The sequence below is a fragment of the Salvelinus fontinalis genome, chromosome 7 (genome assembly GCF_029448725.1).
Source record: "Salvelinus fontinalis isolate EN_2023a chromosome 7, ASM2944872v1, whole genome shotgun sequence".
Taxonomy (NCBI): domain Eukaryota; kingdom Metazoa; phylum Chordata; class Actinopteri; order Salmoniformes; family Salmonidae; genus Salvelinus; species Salvelinus fontinalis.
The window spans coordinates 33,271,382-33,290,262 of record NC_074671.1 but is presented as its reverse complement, the minus strand read 5'-3'; the positions used below and the strand labels follow the sequence as shown (position 1 = coordinate 33,290,262).

Sequence of the window (18,881 nt, the reverse complement as noted above, 5' to 3'; positions counted from 1 at the left end):
CAGCTTGTGAAAAAGGGAAAAGATTTCATTGCATATTCCTTGGCTGTGGATGAGAGCACCGACATTTCTGACATTGCCCAGTTGTCAATTTTCATCCGCGGAGTGGACTCCAGCCTAAGCGTGACAGAGGAGTTTTTGGCTTTACGTCCTATGCATGGCACAACTACGGGGCATGATTTGTATGAAGAGGTGTCAAGATGTGTAAATGAGATGGAGCTGCCTTGGGAAAAACTCGTGGGTTTGACAACCGACGGAGCACCTGCGATGTGTGGACACAGGAGCGGACTGGTGGCGAAGATACGGGAAAAGATGCAAGAGGAAAACGCGACAGGTGAGCTGACAGCTTATCATTGTATCATACACCAGGAAGCGTTGTGCGGTAAAGCCTTGAAAATGGAGCATGTAATGAGCATCATCACGCGCACAGTTAACTTTATCAGAGCCAAAGGTTTGAATCACCGCCAGTTCAAGGCATTTCTGACGGAGTTAGAAACGGAGCATGGTGATTTGCCTTATCACACAGAGGTGCGATGGCTAAGCCAGGGAAAGGTGCTTCAAAGATGTTTCGAGCTTCGTGAGGAGATTTGTCTGTTCTTGGACAGCAAAGGGAAAGACACAACACAACTCCGAGACGAAATGTTTCTGTGTGAAATGGCTTTTCTGTGTGACATTACGAGTCATCTGAATGCAATGAACTTGCAGCTGCAGGGTCGGGATCATGTCATCTCTGATATGTACAGTACAGTGAAGGCATTTAAAACCAAACTGACTCTGTGGGAGACGCAGATGCGGAAAGAAAATTTGAGCCACTTTCCCAGCTGCCAGACCATGAAAGAGAAGCTCTCTACCAGTGCGTTCCCGAGCGCACAGTTGGCTGATAAAATAGGTATGCTTGCCGCTGACTTTCGACGCCGATTTGCTGACTTTGAAGCACAAAAAAGCAGGTTGGAACTGCTCGGTAACCCATTTGCTGTTGACGTGGAAAGCTCACCACCAAACCTCCAAATGGAGTTGATTGACCTCCAATGCAATGATGCACTGAGGGCAAAATATGCGGCAGTGGGTGCTGCGGAGTTCGCCCGTTTCCTCCCCGACACAATGCCCCAGCTGCGCATCCAGGCTGCTCAAACGTTGTCTATGTTTGGCAGCACATACCTGTGTGAACAACTGTTTTCTTTGATGAACCTGAACAAAACATCACACAGAAGTCGACTTACTGCTGAACACCTCCACTCAATTCTGAGGATTTCCTCAGCTCAGAGCCTTACCCCGAACATTGATGAACTTGTGGAAAAGATGGGACACCACCAAGTATCACCCTCAACCTCAAACAAGTGAACATTACTGTGCAATCACATATTTAGAGTTTTTACTCAGTTCAAGTTTAAAAGTTAAAGTTTAATATTTGTTTTCACTGCATGTTACTTCTCCTTAAACAAAGTGTTGTTTTTGATTAATAGATTTTTGCACTTTATTTTATTGTATTTCAATCCAATTATATTTTAAAAATATTTCAGTTGAGTGGATGATAGAAAATTGCTATTATTGTTTTTTTCTTTGAAGTAAATTTAGCCCACTTTTGCTAAAATAGAAAATATAGGCTACTGATGGTGCCTTGAATACCGGTTTCTTTCATTTAATGTTCATGTTATGGGGATTTTTATATAAAGGAAATTTGTCTTTTGTGTCTGTTGAAAATTAAAGATTACTGACAGAGCCATAAGAAAATATTGCTTTATTTATCTGATCATATTGGAATATATTTGTTAGGTTTTCAGTAGGTTCAATTAGGTTCACTAGACTATATGCGTCATTTAAAATTTTTTCAATGAACATTCGAACAGTCCGGCCCTCGGCTTGTAGCTAAATTTTTTATTTGGCCCTCCGTCCATTTGACTTTGACACCCCTGCTTTAAGCGCTTAATGTCCATACCAGCCTATTGTGTCTCACTCGCAAATGCTTCACAATGTATTTCTTTGTAGGCTATAGCCTTGAAATAATACAACCTAAATAATTCATTTTCGTTCCTTCTTAGGTCTGGCTCCTGACCTATTTAGAGTGTTTATATGCTGTTTAATATGACACGTAGTCTATTTGAAATGATGTTCGCTTCTTACATTCACCTTTTCATGTTCATTCAAATACTTTTCATTCAAATCCATATGGCTTGGTTTAAATACTTAAAACAAAACGATAGGTCCAGGTAGTCACAAAAATAGATGGGTGCTGGTTAAATTGTCATTTATATGAATGGAGTCAATTTGGAGTGGCAGTTTTTTCCCCTGTGAGCACGGATAGGTTTTAGCGGAACTGCAGGAAAGGACATGGAGTGCTGGAACGGTGTGCGGGATTTTCCAACCGCTCAACTCTGCTCACATGCTCTGGTGGATACGCATTACAGCCAGGGCAAGTACTGTAGAATAGATTGTTCACTTTAATCTGTGTGTGAGAACACCAGGCCTTCATTCGAAACACAAGAGGAAAAAGACACAGAGAAAAGCAACCTGTACAAATAATGAGTGAAGGAATTGTACAAGAGTGGTGTAAACACATATACATATTAACAAATATTCCATGATCATCATAATCAATAGTATAGCCCAATCTCTTATCAACAATACTAGTCTTTGACTTGAAAAACCAACACAGTAACCTTCCCAAACCATTATCATTTTTATGTTCTGAAAACCATAATAACCATTACAGTAATCATGACCTATAGTTGAAAATGTCCCTAATGGCACCCTATTCCCTTAATAGTGCACTACTTTTGACCAGGACCCATAGGGATCAGGTCAAAAGTAGTGAATGATATAGGGAATAGGGCACCATTTGGAACATACACGATTAGACCCTCTTAAGACCCCTGACACAGGGGTGTTAGGAGTGTTGCAGTCCTGTATGTCACCCCATCTCCCACCTCTGTCCTCTTATTTCCCGTGCCTCTCTTTTTCCCATCTTCCAACAGCACAGCACGGCTCAATCTTTGGTGAACAGTCCGTTGTTGTTGATGTCTATTTCTGTTGCTAATTTCACGACGCGCTGTGCTTAAAGGGTCAAAGGTATCGCCCTTGGACACACTCACAGTAGATCTCGTCTGTTCGTTTACTTTTGCACAAAGTCTTAAAAAAAAAAAACAGCCTCGAGATTCTATTGTTGCTGCACTTTTTTGCGTTTTGTAGATTTTTAATACACATTTAAGTTATATTAAAACAAAAAAAAATGACTATGCGCTTTTCTCTTCCCCTCCATTCTTTCCTCGTCCCCCTCTTCCTCATCCGACTTGGGTGACAATCCTTTCACCCCTGTTTGTTTTCCACCCAGTCAGAGAGATACCAATGCATCTTTCCCCTCAGTTTCTTTCACGCTCTCTCAACAGACAGTCTTCTCTGGCCCGTCCATGTCCATTGAGTCAGTGGTTTTCAGGGAGTCAGAGACAGACATCCCCCCCTCAGCTGAGCTCGAAGCCTGCGGAGGACTCGATGGCGTACAGCAACTTGTTCCTCATCAGGTGCTGGTCGCAGAACTCGGGCAGCTTGAGCAGGTTCATGCAGGTGGAGGCCGTGGGCAGGCGCTCCAGGTCGTTCCCCCCGTTATGGATGCAGAAGGCTGGGTACAGCTCCTGGAAACACAGTGGGGAGAACCTTGTCAAACGAGATTCAGAGGGTAAACGGACAAAGTTTTTACGAATAACCTAAGATAGACTGCGGCCTATCGTTTCCAATGGGAGCAAATTAATTATCGAAGGCAGAACAAGGAGTTGAGCAGAGTCGAGCACAAGCTAGCGAGATTCAATTAGAGTGTTCTAGCATGTATTTGCACATTTCCGTTAGGGAACGCCTACTCTTTGAAGTGCGCGTGTGCAATAACTCAATTCACCCTTGTACTCCTAAACAACACGCAGTTTAGAATCTTTGGCAAAGGGATAAGTCTACAAAACGTAGTACCGGCTGTTCATAACAAGGTTCTAGTTTGGGGAACAGAAAACTGTATGGAGATCAAATGTTTCATCCATTACAGAATTAGCAGAATGTCGGCCAAAATCCATCTCGCTCCACCATCTCCCACCGCCGGCCACTGGGCTTCCTCTCATCGCCCTTTTTGGTGGCGAGTGGAAATGCTAAACGGATGTTTTAGATTCATACATCCGGTGAAACAACCGTCTCATTGTTCTATCTGTACCACGAAGGCTCTCTATACATTCAATTTATCCAATTGAGGTACAACACATTAGGCACAACACTTCTTATATAAACAAGAGTTTTTCTTGACAAAAACAATTACACAAGAGTTGTGGACACTTTTATGCCGACAGACTTGCTGTTATCAAAAATATCTGTTGTATTACAACCATTGTTTTAGTTGTAGAACCTAAGTGTGTACGAGGCACCAAAAAAATGGCAGAATCATTCAGTTACAGAAAGACATACTGAAATACAACAAGCTGAACAGAGTTCAGGATAATTGAAGGATAATTGAAGACCAACAGTGCGATACCAGCATCGTGATATATATATTTTTGGGGGATATTTTGTCCATGGCAAAAATGAAACCACGAAGCAGACCAAAATCTGCATGTAAATTATTGTGTTGCTATAGCTTGGGAAAATAAATACATGTGACTCTTGACGACAACGTAACAATGTTTGTTTCCAGTAGGTTTTGTTTTCCTAAAGAAGTTAACATCAGCTTCGTGTTTTGTTTCCTTGCCACGATACTAACGAGTATCGCGTTACTGGTATCGTCCCGGCCCAACCAGACAGAAAGACATGGATCATCTGATGTCACCGATGATGATCATCATATCCCGGGCAATTCTAATTAAGCCATAAATGTCGAGCGACATCAGGGAATAAATGTGATAGGACGTGACGTTAAGTGTTTAGCTAATTCAGCGTGGATATAAATTAAAAATAGGCTGTCGATGTTTGAAGGAGACACGTCCCCACTGGTAGCCTTTTGGATTGGGTACTGAGCAAGAGCAGCGAATGGTCACTTCATGTTGTCTATCTGGCACTTTTCAAATGACGCTTTCTGGTGATGAGGCCAGGCCACCTCATCTCCACCCACATCACCAAGGCCAAGACACTGTCTGTGTCCCAAATGGAACGTTATTCCCTATATAGTGCACTACTTTTGAACAGAGCCCTATGTTTCTCCCTATGGTCCCTGGTCAAAAGTAGTGCACTATATAGGGAATAGGGTGCCATTTGGAGCGCAACCACTGACGGTTTCCATCAGAATCCACAGGAAACATCCTCTCTGTTTCTAACGTCCTGCCGCTCTACAGCAATTAATTCATCCTGCTATTTAAAGATTAGGAGTGTGGCGTGTGGGGTTCAGCGCCTGTACGAGCCCGGTTAAATGGTTCTGGGGGGCTCTGCGGTAACGACACAATTTTTCGGACAATTACCGTATTAAACTATCGTTGCTTATTGAGAAAGTGTCATTACGGGAACGATCATTCGGGAAAAAAGGCTCTCCATCATCTTTTTTAAATGGCTTCTCTTGACAGAGCTATTTCTCCGCTAATGAATCCTTGGACATTTACGGCAGCTAATTAAGGCTGGGCTAGCACGGGCCCAGGGTTAGGGTCAAGGGCCGCTCCCCGCCCCACCAATCACCATGATCCCCCCCCCTCTCTGGCCTGGGGAGGAGACAGGGAGGGGACGGCACATCCACACACTCCCCAAAGTCAAATTCATTAAACTGGGGGGGGGACTCTCCAGCCCTCCTGCCTGAGCCACCGAGGGAGATTTTTAGGAGCGTTCCCATCTGTACCCTCCTCTCCCCGCTGTGGGAGCACTTAAGTATTCTTAACTAACGACGGCAATAAACAGTAATAAAACCAATCATATGACAATTACAGCTTCTGGTAATCCTAAGTAAGGCGTATAAAAATCCTAATGGATTTCGGCAGCGGCCTTCTCCTTTCTATTTCCAACTGTTTTAGTGTCTCGCTAAATCAAGTCATTAGGAAAGTGAAACGGCTCTCGATTGGAGGAATCATCAGCTGATGACACAGCAATGGTAATTCCGATAAACGCAATTCCAGCATTTCAGCACTTCATTTCAGTTTCAGCTCTTGGCTGAAGTCTTTTTGGAAACAAACAGCTTTCGATGATGTTGCAGCAATGTTTTGGTGCTAGTTTTTGGGGGGCAGTGATTCAAAACAAGTATATTCTTCTGAGGTTATACCCTTTGCCCAAATAAAGACATCTAACAACATAAAACATACAGTGCCTCAGGAAAGTATTCAGACCCCTTCACTTTATTCACATTTTGTTACATTACAGCCTTATTCTAAAATCGATTAAATTGTTTTTTCCCCTCCTCAATTTACCCACAATACCCCCTAATGACAAAGCAAAAACAGGATTTTATAACATTTTGCAAATTTATTAAGAATAAAAAACAGAAATATAACATTTAAATAAGTATTCAGACCCTTTACTCAGTACTTTGTTGAAGCATTATTACAGCCTCGAGTATTCTTGGGTATGACGCTACAAGCATGGCAAACCTGTATTTGGGGAGTTTCTCCCATTCTTCTCTGCAGATCCTCTCAAGCTCTGTCAGGTTGGATGGGGAGCGTCGCTGCACAGCCATTTTCAGGTCTCTCCAGAGATGTTCGATCGGGTTCAAGTCCGGGCTCTGGCTGGAGACTTTTCCCCGGAGTGTCACCTGTGTTATCTTGGCTGTGTGCTTAGGGTCGTTGTCCTGTTGGAGGGTGAACCTTTGCCCCAGTCTGAGGTCCTGAGCGCTCTGGAGCAGGTTTTCATAAAGAATCTCTCTGTACTTTGCTCCCTCGATCCTGACTAGTCTCCCATTCCCTACCGCTGAAAAACATCCCCACAGCATGATGCTGCCACCAGGATGGTGCCAGGTTTCCTCCAGACATGACACTTGGCATTCAGGCTAAAGAGTTCAATATTGGTTTAATCAGACCAGAGAATCTTGTTTCTCATGGTCTGAGTCCTTTAGGTGCCTTTTGGCAAACTCCAAGCGGGCTGTCATGTGCTTTTTACTGAGGAGTGGCTTCGGTCTGGCCACTCTACCATAAAGGCCTGATTGGTGGAGTGCTGCAGAGATGCTTGTCTTTCTGGAAGGATCTCCCATCTCCACAGAGGAACTCGGGAGCTCTGTCAGAGTGACCATCTTGTTCTTGGTCACCTCCCTGACCAAGGCCCTTTTCCACTGATTGCTCAGTCTTGGTGGTTCCAAACTTCTTCCAATAAAGAATGATGGAGGCCACTGTGTTCTTGGAGACCTTCAATGTTGCAGAATGTTTTTGGTACCCTTCCCCAGATCTGTGCCTCGGAGCTATATGGACAATGCCATCGACCTCATGGCTTGGTTTATGCTCTGACATGCCCTCTAGGACACCTACAGCACCCGATGTCACTGGAAGGTCAAAATTATCATCAAGGACATCAACCACCCAAGCCACTGCCTGTTCACCCCGCTATCATCCAGAAGGCGAGGTCAGTACAGGTGCATCAAAGCTGGGACCGAGAGACTGAAAAACAGCCTCTATCTCAAGGCCATAAGACTGTTAAATAGCCATCACTAGCACAGAGGCTGCTGCCTATAAACATAGACTTGAAATCACTGGCCACTTTAATAAATGGAACACTAGTCTTTAATAATGTTTACATATTTTGCATTACTCATCTCATATGTATAAACTGTATTCTATTCTACTGTATCTTAGTCTATGCCGCTCTGACATCGCTCGTCCATATATTTATACACTGCTCAAAAAAATAAAGGGAACACTTAAACAACACAATGTAACTCCAAGTCAATCACACATCTGTGAAATCAAACTGTCCACTTAGGAAGCAACACTGATTGACAATAAATTGCACATGCTGTTGTGCAAATGGAATAGACAAAAGGTGGAAATTATAGGCAATTAGCAAGACACCCCCAATAAAGGAGTGATTCTGCAGGTGGTGACCACAGACCACTTCTCAGTTCCTATGCTTCCTGGCTGATGTTCTGGTCACTTTTGAATGCTGGCGGTGCTCTCACTCTAATGGTAGCATGAGACGGTGTCTACAACCCACACAAGTGGCTCAGGTAGTGCAGCTCATCCAGGATGGCACATCAATGCGAGCTGTGGCAAGAAGGTTTGATGTGTCTGTCAGCGTAGTGTCCAGAGCATGGAGGCGCTACCAGGAGACAGGCCAGTACATCAGGAGACGTGAAGGAGGCCGTAGGAGGGCAACAACCCAGCAGCAGGACCGCTACCTCCGCCTTTGAGCAGGAGGAGCACTGCCAGAGCCCTGCAAAATGACCTCCAGCAGGCCACAAATGTGCATGTGTCTGCTCAAACGGTCAGAAACAGACTCCATGAGGGTGGTATGAGGGCCGACGTCCACAGGTGGGGGTTGTGCTTTACAGCCCAACACCGTGCAGGACGTTTGGCATTTGCCAGAGAACACCAAGATTGGCAAATTCGCCACTGGCGCCCTATGCTCTTCACAGATGAAAGCAGGTTCACACTCTGCACATGAGCACATGTGACAGACGTGACAGAGTCTGGAGACGCCGTGGAGAACGTTCTGCTGCCTGCAACATCCTCCAGCATGACCGGTTTGGCGGTGGGTCAGTCATGGTGTGGGGTGGCATTTCTTTGGGGGGCCACACAGCCCTCCATGTGCTCGCCAGAGGTAGCCTGACTGCCATTAGGTACCGGGATGAGATCCTCAGAGCCCTTGTGAGACCATATGCTGACACATGCACATTTGTGGCCTGCTGGAGGTCATTTTGCAGGGCTCTGGCAGTGCTCCTCCTGCTCAAAGGCGGAGGTAGCGGTCCTGCTGCTGGGTTGTTGCCCTCCTACGGCCTCCTCCACGTCTCCTGATGTACTGGCCTGTCTCCTGGTAGCGCCTCCATGCTCTGGACACTACGCTGACAGACACAGCAAACCTTCTTGCCACAGCTCGCATTGATGTGCCATCCTGGATGATCTGCACTACCTGAGCCACTTGTGTGGGTTGTAGACTCCGTCTCATGCTACCACTAGAGTGAGAGCACCGCCAGCATTCAAAAGTGATCAAAACATCAGCCAGGAAGCAGAAGAATGGTCTGTGGTCTGTGGTAACCACCTGCAGAATCACTCCTTTATTGGGGGTGTCTTGCTAATTGCCTATAATTTCCACCTTTTGTCTATTCCATTTGCACAACAGCGTGTGCAATTTATTGTCAATCAGTGTTGCTTCCTAAGTGGACAGTTTGATTTCACAGAAGTGTGATTGACTTGGAGTTACATTGTGTTGTTTAAGTGTTCCCTTATTTTTTTGAGCAGTGTATATTCTTAATTCCATTCCTTTACTTAGATTTGTGTGTATTGTTATGAAATTGTTAGATATTACTTGTTAGATATTACTGCACTGTCGGAGCTAGAAACACAAGCATTTAGCTACACCCGCAATAACATCTGCTAAACACGTGTATGTGACCAATACCATTTGATTTAATTTGACCTTATATAGACAGGTGTGTGTCTTTCCAAATCATGTCCAACCAATTGAATTTACCACAGGTGGACTCCAATCAAGTTGTAGAAACATCTCAAGAATGATCAATGGAAACAGCATGCAACTGAGCTTAATTTGGAGTCTCATAGCAAAGGGTCTGTATACTTATGTAAATAAGGTATATGTTTTTCAATATTAATACATTTACAAAAATTTATAAAAACCTGTTTTTGCTTTGTCATTATGGGGTATTGTGTGTAGATTGATGAGAAGCATTTAAAAAAAATTTTTTTTTTAGAATAAGGCTGTAACATAACAAAATGTGGAAAAAGTCAAGGGTTCTGAAAACTTTCTGAATGCACTGTATGCCTTTATTTTGTGTGTGAAACTAACATCCCTCCCCATTTCTCATCGAGGTCAAACAGGAGCCAACAGTGCAAACGTTCACCGTGCCGCCGGCTTAGTCTGACACCAACGTCAATATTTGTCCGCCGGGTGATACCTGCCAACCGAGCTCACGCCCAAACGGTCGGGCAAAGGGCTCAAATTGACTTATAATCCAGAGGAGGGTTGTGAACCGCAGTGAGCGGGGATATAGGAGATAAGCATGAGCTAGGGAGCATTATGAGTCTTATCACCGAGCTTCATTTGAAAAGGATCATCGGAGGGAGTTATCAGGCCAGGCATTTTCATTACATGCCCATTACAACAGTGAACACTCCCTAGTGCTGGACTTAGTCTTGGGTTGTGTCCTAAATGGCACCCTATTACCTATAATATATAGTGCACTACTTTTAGTCAAAAATATAGGGTGTAATTTGGACTCTCACAGTCTTTGGTTGAACTCCTGATGGCGCCGGCTACAATCAACACAGTCTATAATACCAGACAGAGGGTAGAGGATAGAAAAGAGGGGCAGAAAAAAACAAAAAAAACTGACGTAATGAACTTTCGATCAACCCTCACCTTGAAGCCCAGGAGGGGAGGCCGCGAGCAACTGGTGACAAACTTGAGCAGCTTGCGTTTCTCTTCATCGGTGAAGCTTTCCACCACCTCCCAGAAGATAGTAATGACAGGGTGAGTGGCAGTGTAACCACCTGGTGAAGAGAAAGAGAAATGATAATCTGACACACCTGGGTTTTTATTCTTAAAAAAAAAAAACACCCGTAAACCGAGTGAATCTACTGGTCTGACAGACGTAGCTGTCACATTGTTTGTGTTGTTTAAGACTCATGATGCAGCCATGCCATCTCGACTACCACCCATTCAACAAACACATTACTCTTTAGAGCGCAACCGTATGCCGTGGCTAGGCCACCTGTCCCATGAAGTTGGCAAGAGAGCTTGACAATTAGCTCTATGGAAATCCTCCTGACTTTACAGCACTTTAAATGGTCAAAGTAATCACTACTACTAGAAACTGACTATCACTGAGTATTAATGAGTATAACTTCAATATCATTTTCACCATTATGGCAGAGCCTAAATAGTTTTGTTTCTTAAAATAAACTAATACAAACCATCCATAATGTGATCATACCTGAATAGCTTGTTTCTTAAAATAAAATTATACAAACCATCCATAATGTGATCTTACCTGAGTAGTTTTGTTTCTTTAAATAAAATTGTACAAACCATCCATAATGTGATCTTACCTGAGTAGTTTGTAAACGTCTTCAGGTCGTCAAGACAAATGGGTACATGAGCTCCAGATATCAACACCTGTAGTGGGAAAACAAAGATCGATGAAGAAAATGTTTAAATGTATATTTACGTGTGCATGTTTGTAAAAGTAATGTGAATTGACTTGCAACATTCTGGTAACTTTCCCAAAATTAGACGTTTTCCATAAATCCTCGGGAATTTGCAAACCTAATGAATATCCTTGACGTTACCTGGATCTCCTGCTGGTCAAACATGCGCAACCACTCCAGGTTGACCACGTTGGCCAGGCCCTGTCTGAAGGCCAGGCAGTGGGGCCTGATCTGTTTGTTGAGTCGGTAATCTGCCACTAAATGGATATACGCTATCCTGTTGGCCGTGGACACAGGGATGTCCTTCCCTCCCGGCTTCAGCTCAACCACCTGGAAGAAAGGCCCTGTCAGACATACAGGCATTTATCTCATATCCACGTAGAGGGCAACCAGGCGAGAGTCACCATATGTCACCCTCACACTTTACTTAGGGTATTACTTTCTCAATGCTCAAAACTTAAAAAGTCAAGAAATGTGTTCACCGGAAAGTGTCACTCCATGCAAAATATACATTTTATAGTGGAGCATGTAATATTATTGCGTCAAGACAAGCTCTTTAGGGTGTGTAGGCCCAGAGAGCGTGATTGAAGGTACCAGTGGAGCAAGGGGAGAAGTCACTGATCAAGGGGCCTAGGGGCAGTGGTGTAAAATACTTTAAAGTACGACTTGTGTAGTTTTCTGGGGATATCTTTACTAATTATATTTTTTAACAGCTTTTACTTCCCTACATTCCTTAAGAAAATGATGTCCTTTTTACTCAAAACATTTTCCCTGACACCTAAAAGTACTCGTTACAGTTTGAATGCTTAGCAGGACAGGAAAATGGTCCAATTCACACACTTCTCAAGACAACATCCCTGGTCATCCCTACTGCCTCTGATCTGGCGGACTCACTAAACACACATGCTTCGTTTGTAAATGATGTCTGAGTGTTGGAGTGTGCCGCTGGCTATACGTAAATTAAAAAACAAATAAGAAAATGGTGTCGTCTGGTTTGGGAATTTGAAATGATTTATACTTCTACTTTTGATACTTAAGTACATTTTAGAAATTACATTTACTTCTGATACTGAAGTATATTTAAAAACAAATACTTTTAGAATTTTACTCAAGTAGTATTTTACTGGGTGACTTTCCCTTTTACTTGAGTCGTTTTCTATGATCAGCTATAGTTTTGAGTTTTGGGTGACAAAACCTTATCTATCTCCTTCCTGGAGGGTTTTGTATGTTGGTTGAATGGTCTTGGAGGAGTAAGGACACATACCAAATAATCACAGTAAAATAATCCAGATCACTAAGGAACTTTTCTAATACTCTAAGATCAATATGTTCCCGAAAATCTGAAGTAGCCACCTTAATGAAAAAAGTAGCCAGTCAGGGGGGTGCGGGGGCATGCCCCCCCCTACAAAATCGATTAAAAAGTTAATTAAGTAGCTAACCACATAAGGGTTAGTAGCCAGCAGGCCCACTATCTGAGTTTCATTTTGTGTTTCTGATTATGTGCTAATGTCTGAGAATGATTGTCTTTATCTTGCTTGCTTTGGCTATCTTCCGAGGGCATATACGGGCCAGTCTGCCTCCGAGTGTGTGCCTTATCTCCCGCAAATTGTTTTCCGAATCGTATTTGGGATGCCCTATTTGCGACCGCGGGCTACACTGTAGCGCGACTGTTCAAGCCTGTTTAAAGAGGAGCTAATAAGAAAAGGTAAGGCCCTGAGCAAACAGGGGGAGCGGGTAGAGTGCTTAGCCCAGCCCGGGGTGACTGGTGAGGGTGACTTAGAGGGCAGTGAATAGACCTCTCTGTTTAAAAAAACAGGCTCAGACGTGCCAAAGAAGTAAAAGTCGTGCCTCTCAGGCGTGTTCTGAGAAAATTGCTTGATGGCCAGCTTGGTAGAATGGTCAACAGAGAGCCTCCTATTCCCCGCGGCACGGCACCACTCAGGGCGAGAGCTGACAACGTGCTTTATCTCTCTCAGTGCCAAATACAGACAACGTGAGGGAAATTAATTATTAACACTACAGGAAGGGAAAAGGGAATGGCGAGAAGGACAGAATGGCAAGGCCAGAGACACAGGCAGAAAAGAGGGATGGAGTCACAGGCAATCAAAGAGAGAGATGCTGTGATAATTCCTGCCTCCCCCCATCGACACACACACACACACACACACACACACACACACACACACACACACACACACACACACACACACACACACACACACACACACACACACACACACACACACACACACACACACACACACACACACACACACACACACACACACACACAAGCCCCACCCACCTGTGCCTCTCCCAGGTCATTGTTGACGATGGTGAAGTTAAGTCCCAGGTCCTCCACGTCGTCCTCGTAGCTCTTGAGGAAGAGCAGGTTGCGGTACATCTCGGGGTCCAGCGAGGCCAGGTGGTGGATGTCCACGTCAGCACTGGTGCCCAGCAGCTTGGACAGGAAAAAGCTGGCAAACGGCAGCTCCACCAGCATGTTCTCATACAGGGCCTATAGAGAGAAACAAAGGTCATAGGTCAAAGTCAGAGATGCACTCAGGTCAAAGGTCATGATAACATGATCCTGTGTGGCTCAGTTGTTAGAGCTTGGAGCTTTCAATGCCGGGATCGTGGGTTCGATTCCCGCTGGGGTCGCACATACGAAAATGTATGCACGCATGATTGTAAGTTGCTTTGGATAAAAGCATCTGCTAAATGGCATGACAAAAGGTACGTGGACATCTGCTCATCGAACATCTCATTCCAAAATTATGGGCATTAATATGGAGTTGGTCCACCCTTATAACAGCCTCCACTCTTCTGGGAAGGCTTTCCACTAGAAGAGTGGAACATTGCAGCAGAGACTTGTTTCCATTCAGGCACAAGATCATTATTGAGGTCGGGCACCGTTGGGTGTTTAGGCCTGGCTCACAGTCGGCGTTTCAATTCATCCCAAAGGTGTTCTATGGGGTTGAGGTCAGGGCTCTGTGCAGGCAAGGCAAGTTCTTCCACACCGATCTCGACAAACCATTTCTGTAATGACCTCGCTTTGGCACGGGGTATTGTCATGCTTAAACAGGAAAAGGCCTTCCTCAAACTGTTGCCACAAAGTTGGAAGCACAGAATCGTCTAGGAAGTAATTGCATGATGTAGGGTTAAGATTTCCCTTCACTGGAACTAAGGGGCCTAGCCCGATCCACAAAAAACAGCCCCAGACCATTATTCCTCCTCCCCCAAACTGTACAGTTGGCACTATGTATTCGGCAGGTAGCATTCTCCTGGTATCCACCAAACCCAGATGTTGAAGCGTGATTCATCACGCCAGAGAACGCGTTTCCACTGCTCCAGAGTCCTACGGCGGCAAGCTTTACACCACTCCAGCCGACGCTTGGCATTGCGCATTGTGATCTTAGGCTTGTGTGCGGCTGCTCGGCTATGGAAACTCATTTCATGAAGCGCCCGACGGACAGTTCTTGTGCTGATGTTGATTCCAGAGGCAATTTGGGACTCGGTAGTGAGTGTTGCAACCTAAGGACAGACGATTTTTACACGCTATGGGCTTCAGCACTTGGCGGTTCCATTCTGTGAGCTTGTGTGGCATAGCACATCGCAGCTGAGCTGTTGTTGCGCCTAGATGTTTCCATTTCACAATAACAGCACTTACAATTGACAGGGCCAGCTCTAACAGGGCATACATTTGAGGAACTGACTTGTTGGAAAGGTGTAATTGGGCGCCACGTTGAAAGTCACTGAGCTCTTCAGTAAGGCCATCCTACTGCCAATGTTGGTGTACGGAGAATGCATGGCTGTGTCCTCAATTTTATACCAGGATGTGGCTAAAATAGCCAAATCCACTAATTTGTTGAAGGGGTGTCCACACACATACAGTTGAAGTCGGAAGTTTACATACAGCTTAGTCAAATACATTTAAACTCAGTTTTCACAATTCCTGACATTTAATCCGAGTAAAAATTCCCTGTTTTAGGTCAGTTAGGATCACCACTTTATGTTAAGAATGTGAAATGTCAGAATAATAGAAGAAAGAATGATTTATTTCAGCTTTTATTTATTTCATCACATTCCCAGTGGGTCAGAAGTTTACATACACTGAATTAGTATTTGGTAGCATTGCCTTTAAATTGTTTAACTTGGGTCAAACGTTTCATGTAGCCTTCCACAAGCTTCCCACAATAAGTTGGGTGAATTTTGGCCCATTCCTCCTGACAGAGCTGGTGTAACTGAGTCAGGATTGTAGGCCTCCTTGCTCGCACACGCTTTTTCAGTTCTGCCCACAGATTTTCTATAGGATTGAGGTCAGGGCTTTGTGATGGCCACTCCAATAATTTGACTTTGTTGTCCTTTTGCCACAACTTTGGAAGTATGCTTGGGAGTAATTTTCCATTTGAAAGACCATTTGCGACCACGCTTTAACTTCCTGACTGATGTCTTGAGATGTTGCTTCAATATATCCACATAATTTCCCTTCTCATGATGCCATCTATTTTGTGAAGTGCACCAGTCCCTCCTGCAGCAAAGCACCCCCATAACATGATGCTGCCACCCCCGTGCTTCAAGTTTGGGATGGTGTTCTTCGGCTTGCAAGCCTTCCCCTTTTTCCTCCAAACATAACGATGGTCATTATGACCAAACAGTTCTATTTTTGTTTCATCAGACCAGAGGAAATTTCTCAGAAAAGTACAATCTTTGTCCCCATGTGCAGTTGCAAACCGCGGTCTGGCTTTTTTATGGTGATTTTGGAGCAGTGGATTCTTCCTTGCCGAGCGGCCTTTCAGGTTATGTCGATATAGGACTCATTTTTACTGTGGATATAGATACCTTTGTACCTGTTTCCTCCAGTATCTTCATAAGGTCCTTTGCTGTTGTTCTTGGATTGATTTGCACTTTTCGCACCAAAGTACGTTCATCTCTAGGAGATAGAACGCGTCTCCTTACTGAGCGGGATGACGTGACGGCTGAGGAGTCCCATGTTGTTTATACTTTCTTACTATTGTTTGTACAGATGAACATGGTACCTTCAGGCGTTTGGAAATTGCTCCTAATGATGAACCAGACTTGTGGAGGTCTACAACTTTTTCTGAGGTCTTGGCTGATTTCTTTTGCTTTTCCCATGATGTCAAGCAGTGGCACTGAGTTTGAAATACATCCACAGGTACACCTCCAATTGACTCAAATTATGTCAATTAGTCTATCAGAAGCTTCTAAAGCCATGACATCATTTTCTGGAATTTTCCAAGCTGTTTAAAGGCACAGTCAATTTAGTGTATGTAAACTTCTGACCCACTGGAATTGTGACACAGTGAATTACATACATACATAAATACATACATACACACACAGACTACTGTTCCGCAAAACACGAGTCTCAACGTCAACAGTGAAGAGGCAACTCCAGGATACTGGCCTTCTAGGCAGAGTTGCAAAGGAAAAGCCATATCTCAGACTGGCCAATAAAAAGAAAAGATTAAGATGGGCAAAAGAACACAGACACTGGACAGTGGAATTCTGCTTAGAAGGCCAGCATCCCGGAGTCGCCTCTTCACTGCTGACGTTGAGACTGGTGTTTTGCGGGTTACTGTTTACTATTTAATGAAGCTGCCAGTTGAGGACTTGTGAGGCGTCTGTTTCTCAAACTAGACACTCTAATGTACTTGTCCTCTTGCTCAGTTGTGCACCGGGGCCTCCCACTCCTCTTTCTATTCTGGTTAGAGCCAGTTTGCGCTGTTCTGTGAAGGGAGCAGTACACAGCGTTGTACGAGATCTTCAGTTTCTTGGAAATTTCTCACATGGAATAGCCTTCATTTCGCAGAACAAGAATAGATTGATAAGTTTCAGAAGAAAGTTCTTCGTTTCTGGCCATTTTGAGCCTGTAATCGAACCCACAAATGCTGATGCTCCAGATACTCAACTAGTCTAAAGAAGGCCAGTTGTATTGCTTCTTTAATCAGCACAACAGTTTTCAGCTGTGCTAACATAATTGCAAAAGGGTTTTCTAATGACCAATTCGCCTTTTAAAATGATAAACTTGGATTAGCTAACACAACGTGCCATTGGAACACAGGAGTGCTGGTTGCTGATAATGGGCCTCTGTACGCTAATGTAGATATTCCGTTCAAAATTTCCAGCTACAATGGTCATTTACAACATTAACAATGTCTACACTGTATTTCTGATCAATTTGATATTATTTTAATGGACAAAAAATGTGCTTTTCTTTCAAAAACAAGGACATTTCTAAGTGACCCCAAACCTTTGAACAGTAGTGTGTATATACAGTGGGGGGAACAAGTATTTGACACACTGCCGATTTTGCAGGTTTTCCTACTTACAAAGCATGTAGAGGTCTGTAATTTGTATCATAGGTACACTTCAACTGTGAGAGACGGAATCTAAAACAAAAATCCAGAAAATCACATTGTATGATTTTTAAGTAATTCATTTGCATTTTATTGCAGCTCTCTGGTCTTGGCCATTGTGGAGAGGTTGGAGTCTGTTTGATTGAGTGTGTGGACAGGTGTCTTTTATACAGGTAACGAGTTCAAACAGGTGCAGTTAATACAGGTAATGAGCGGAGAACAGGAGGGCTTCTTAAGGAAAAACTAACAGGTCTATGAGAGCCGGAATTCTTACTGGTTGGTAAGTGATCAAATACTTATGTCATGCAATAAAATGCAAATTAATTACTTAAAATTCATACAATGTGATTTTCTGGATTTTTGTTTTAGATTCCGTCTCTCACAGTTGAAGTGTACCTATGATAAAAATTACAGACCTCTACATGCTTTGTAAGTAGGAAAACCTGCAAAATCTGCAGTGTATCAAATACTTGTTCTCCCCACTGTATATATATATATATATATATATACAGTATATCACAAAAGTGAGTACACCCCTCACATCTTTGTAAATATTTGAGTATATCTTTCCATGTGACAACACTGAAGAAATGACACTTTGCTGCAATGTAAAGTAGTGAGTGTACAGCTTGTATAACAGTGGAAATTTGCTGTCCCCTCAAAATAACTCAACACACAGCCATTAATGTCTAAACCGCTGGCAACAAAAGTGAATACACCCCTAAGTGAAAATGTCCAAATTGGGCCCAATTAGCCATTTTCCCTCCCAGGTGTCATGTGACTCGTTAGTGTTACAAGGTCTCAGGTGTGAATGGGGAGCAGGTGTGTTCAATTTGGTGTCATCGCTCTCACACTCCCTCATACTGACTGGTCACTGGAAGTTCAACATGGCACCTCATGGCAAAGAACTCTCTGAGGATCTGAAAAAAAGAATTGTTGCTCTATATAAAGATGGCCTGGGCTATAAGAAGATTGCAAAAACCCTGAAACTGAGCTGCAGCACGGTGGCCAAGACCATACAGCGGTTTAACTGGACAGGTTCCACTCAGAACAGGCCTCGCCATGGTCGACCAAAGAAGTTGAGTGTACGTGTTCAGCGTCATATCCAGAGGTTGTCTTTGGGAAATAGACGTATGAGTGCTACCAGCATTGCTGCAGAGGTTGAAGGAGTGGGGGGTCAGCCTGTCAGTGCTCAGACCATACGCCGTACACTGCATCAAATTGGTCTGCATGGCTGTCGTCCCAGAAGGAAGCCTCT

General features: G+C 43.8%; 1 protein-coding gene across 2 annotated transcripts in view; it reads right to left on the bottom strand.

Annotated features, from left to right (window-relative positions):
• Positions 1 to 2,417: 2,417 nt before the first annotated feature.
• ube3c (ubiquitin protein ligase E3C) overlaps positions 2,418 to 18,881 on the bottom strand; it is a 46,853-nt gene continuing 30,389 nt past the window's right edge. For both annotated transcript variants that reach the window (XM_055929222.1, XM_055929221.1), the window contains exons 20-24: positions 13,549 to 13,761; positions 11,385 to 11,573; positions 11,145 to 11,211; positions 10,456 to 10,586; positions 2,418 to 3,623 (exon numbers count right to left, since the gene is read on the bottom strand). In XM_055929222.1, the coding sequence (XP_055785197.1) occupies positions 3,453 to 3,623; positions 10,456 to 10,586; positions 11,145 to 11,211; positions 11,385 to 11,573; positions 13,549 to 13,761 (771 nt within the window). In that variant the 3' untranslated portion in view covers positions 2,418 to 3,452. The remainder of the gene's footprint in view (positions 3,624 to 10,455; positions 10,587 to 11,144; positions 11,212 to 11,384; positions 11,574 to 13,548; positions 13,762 to 18,881) is intronic.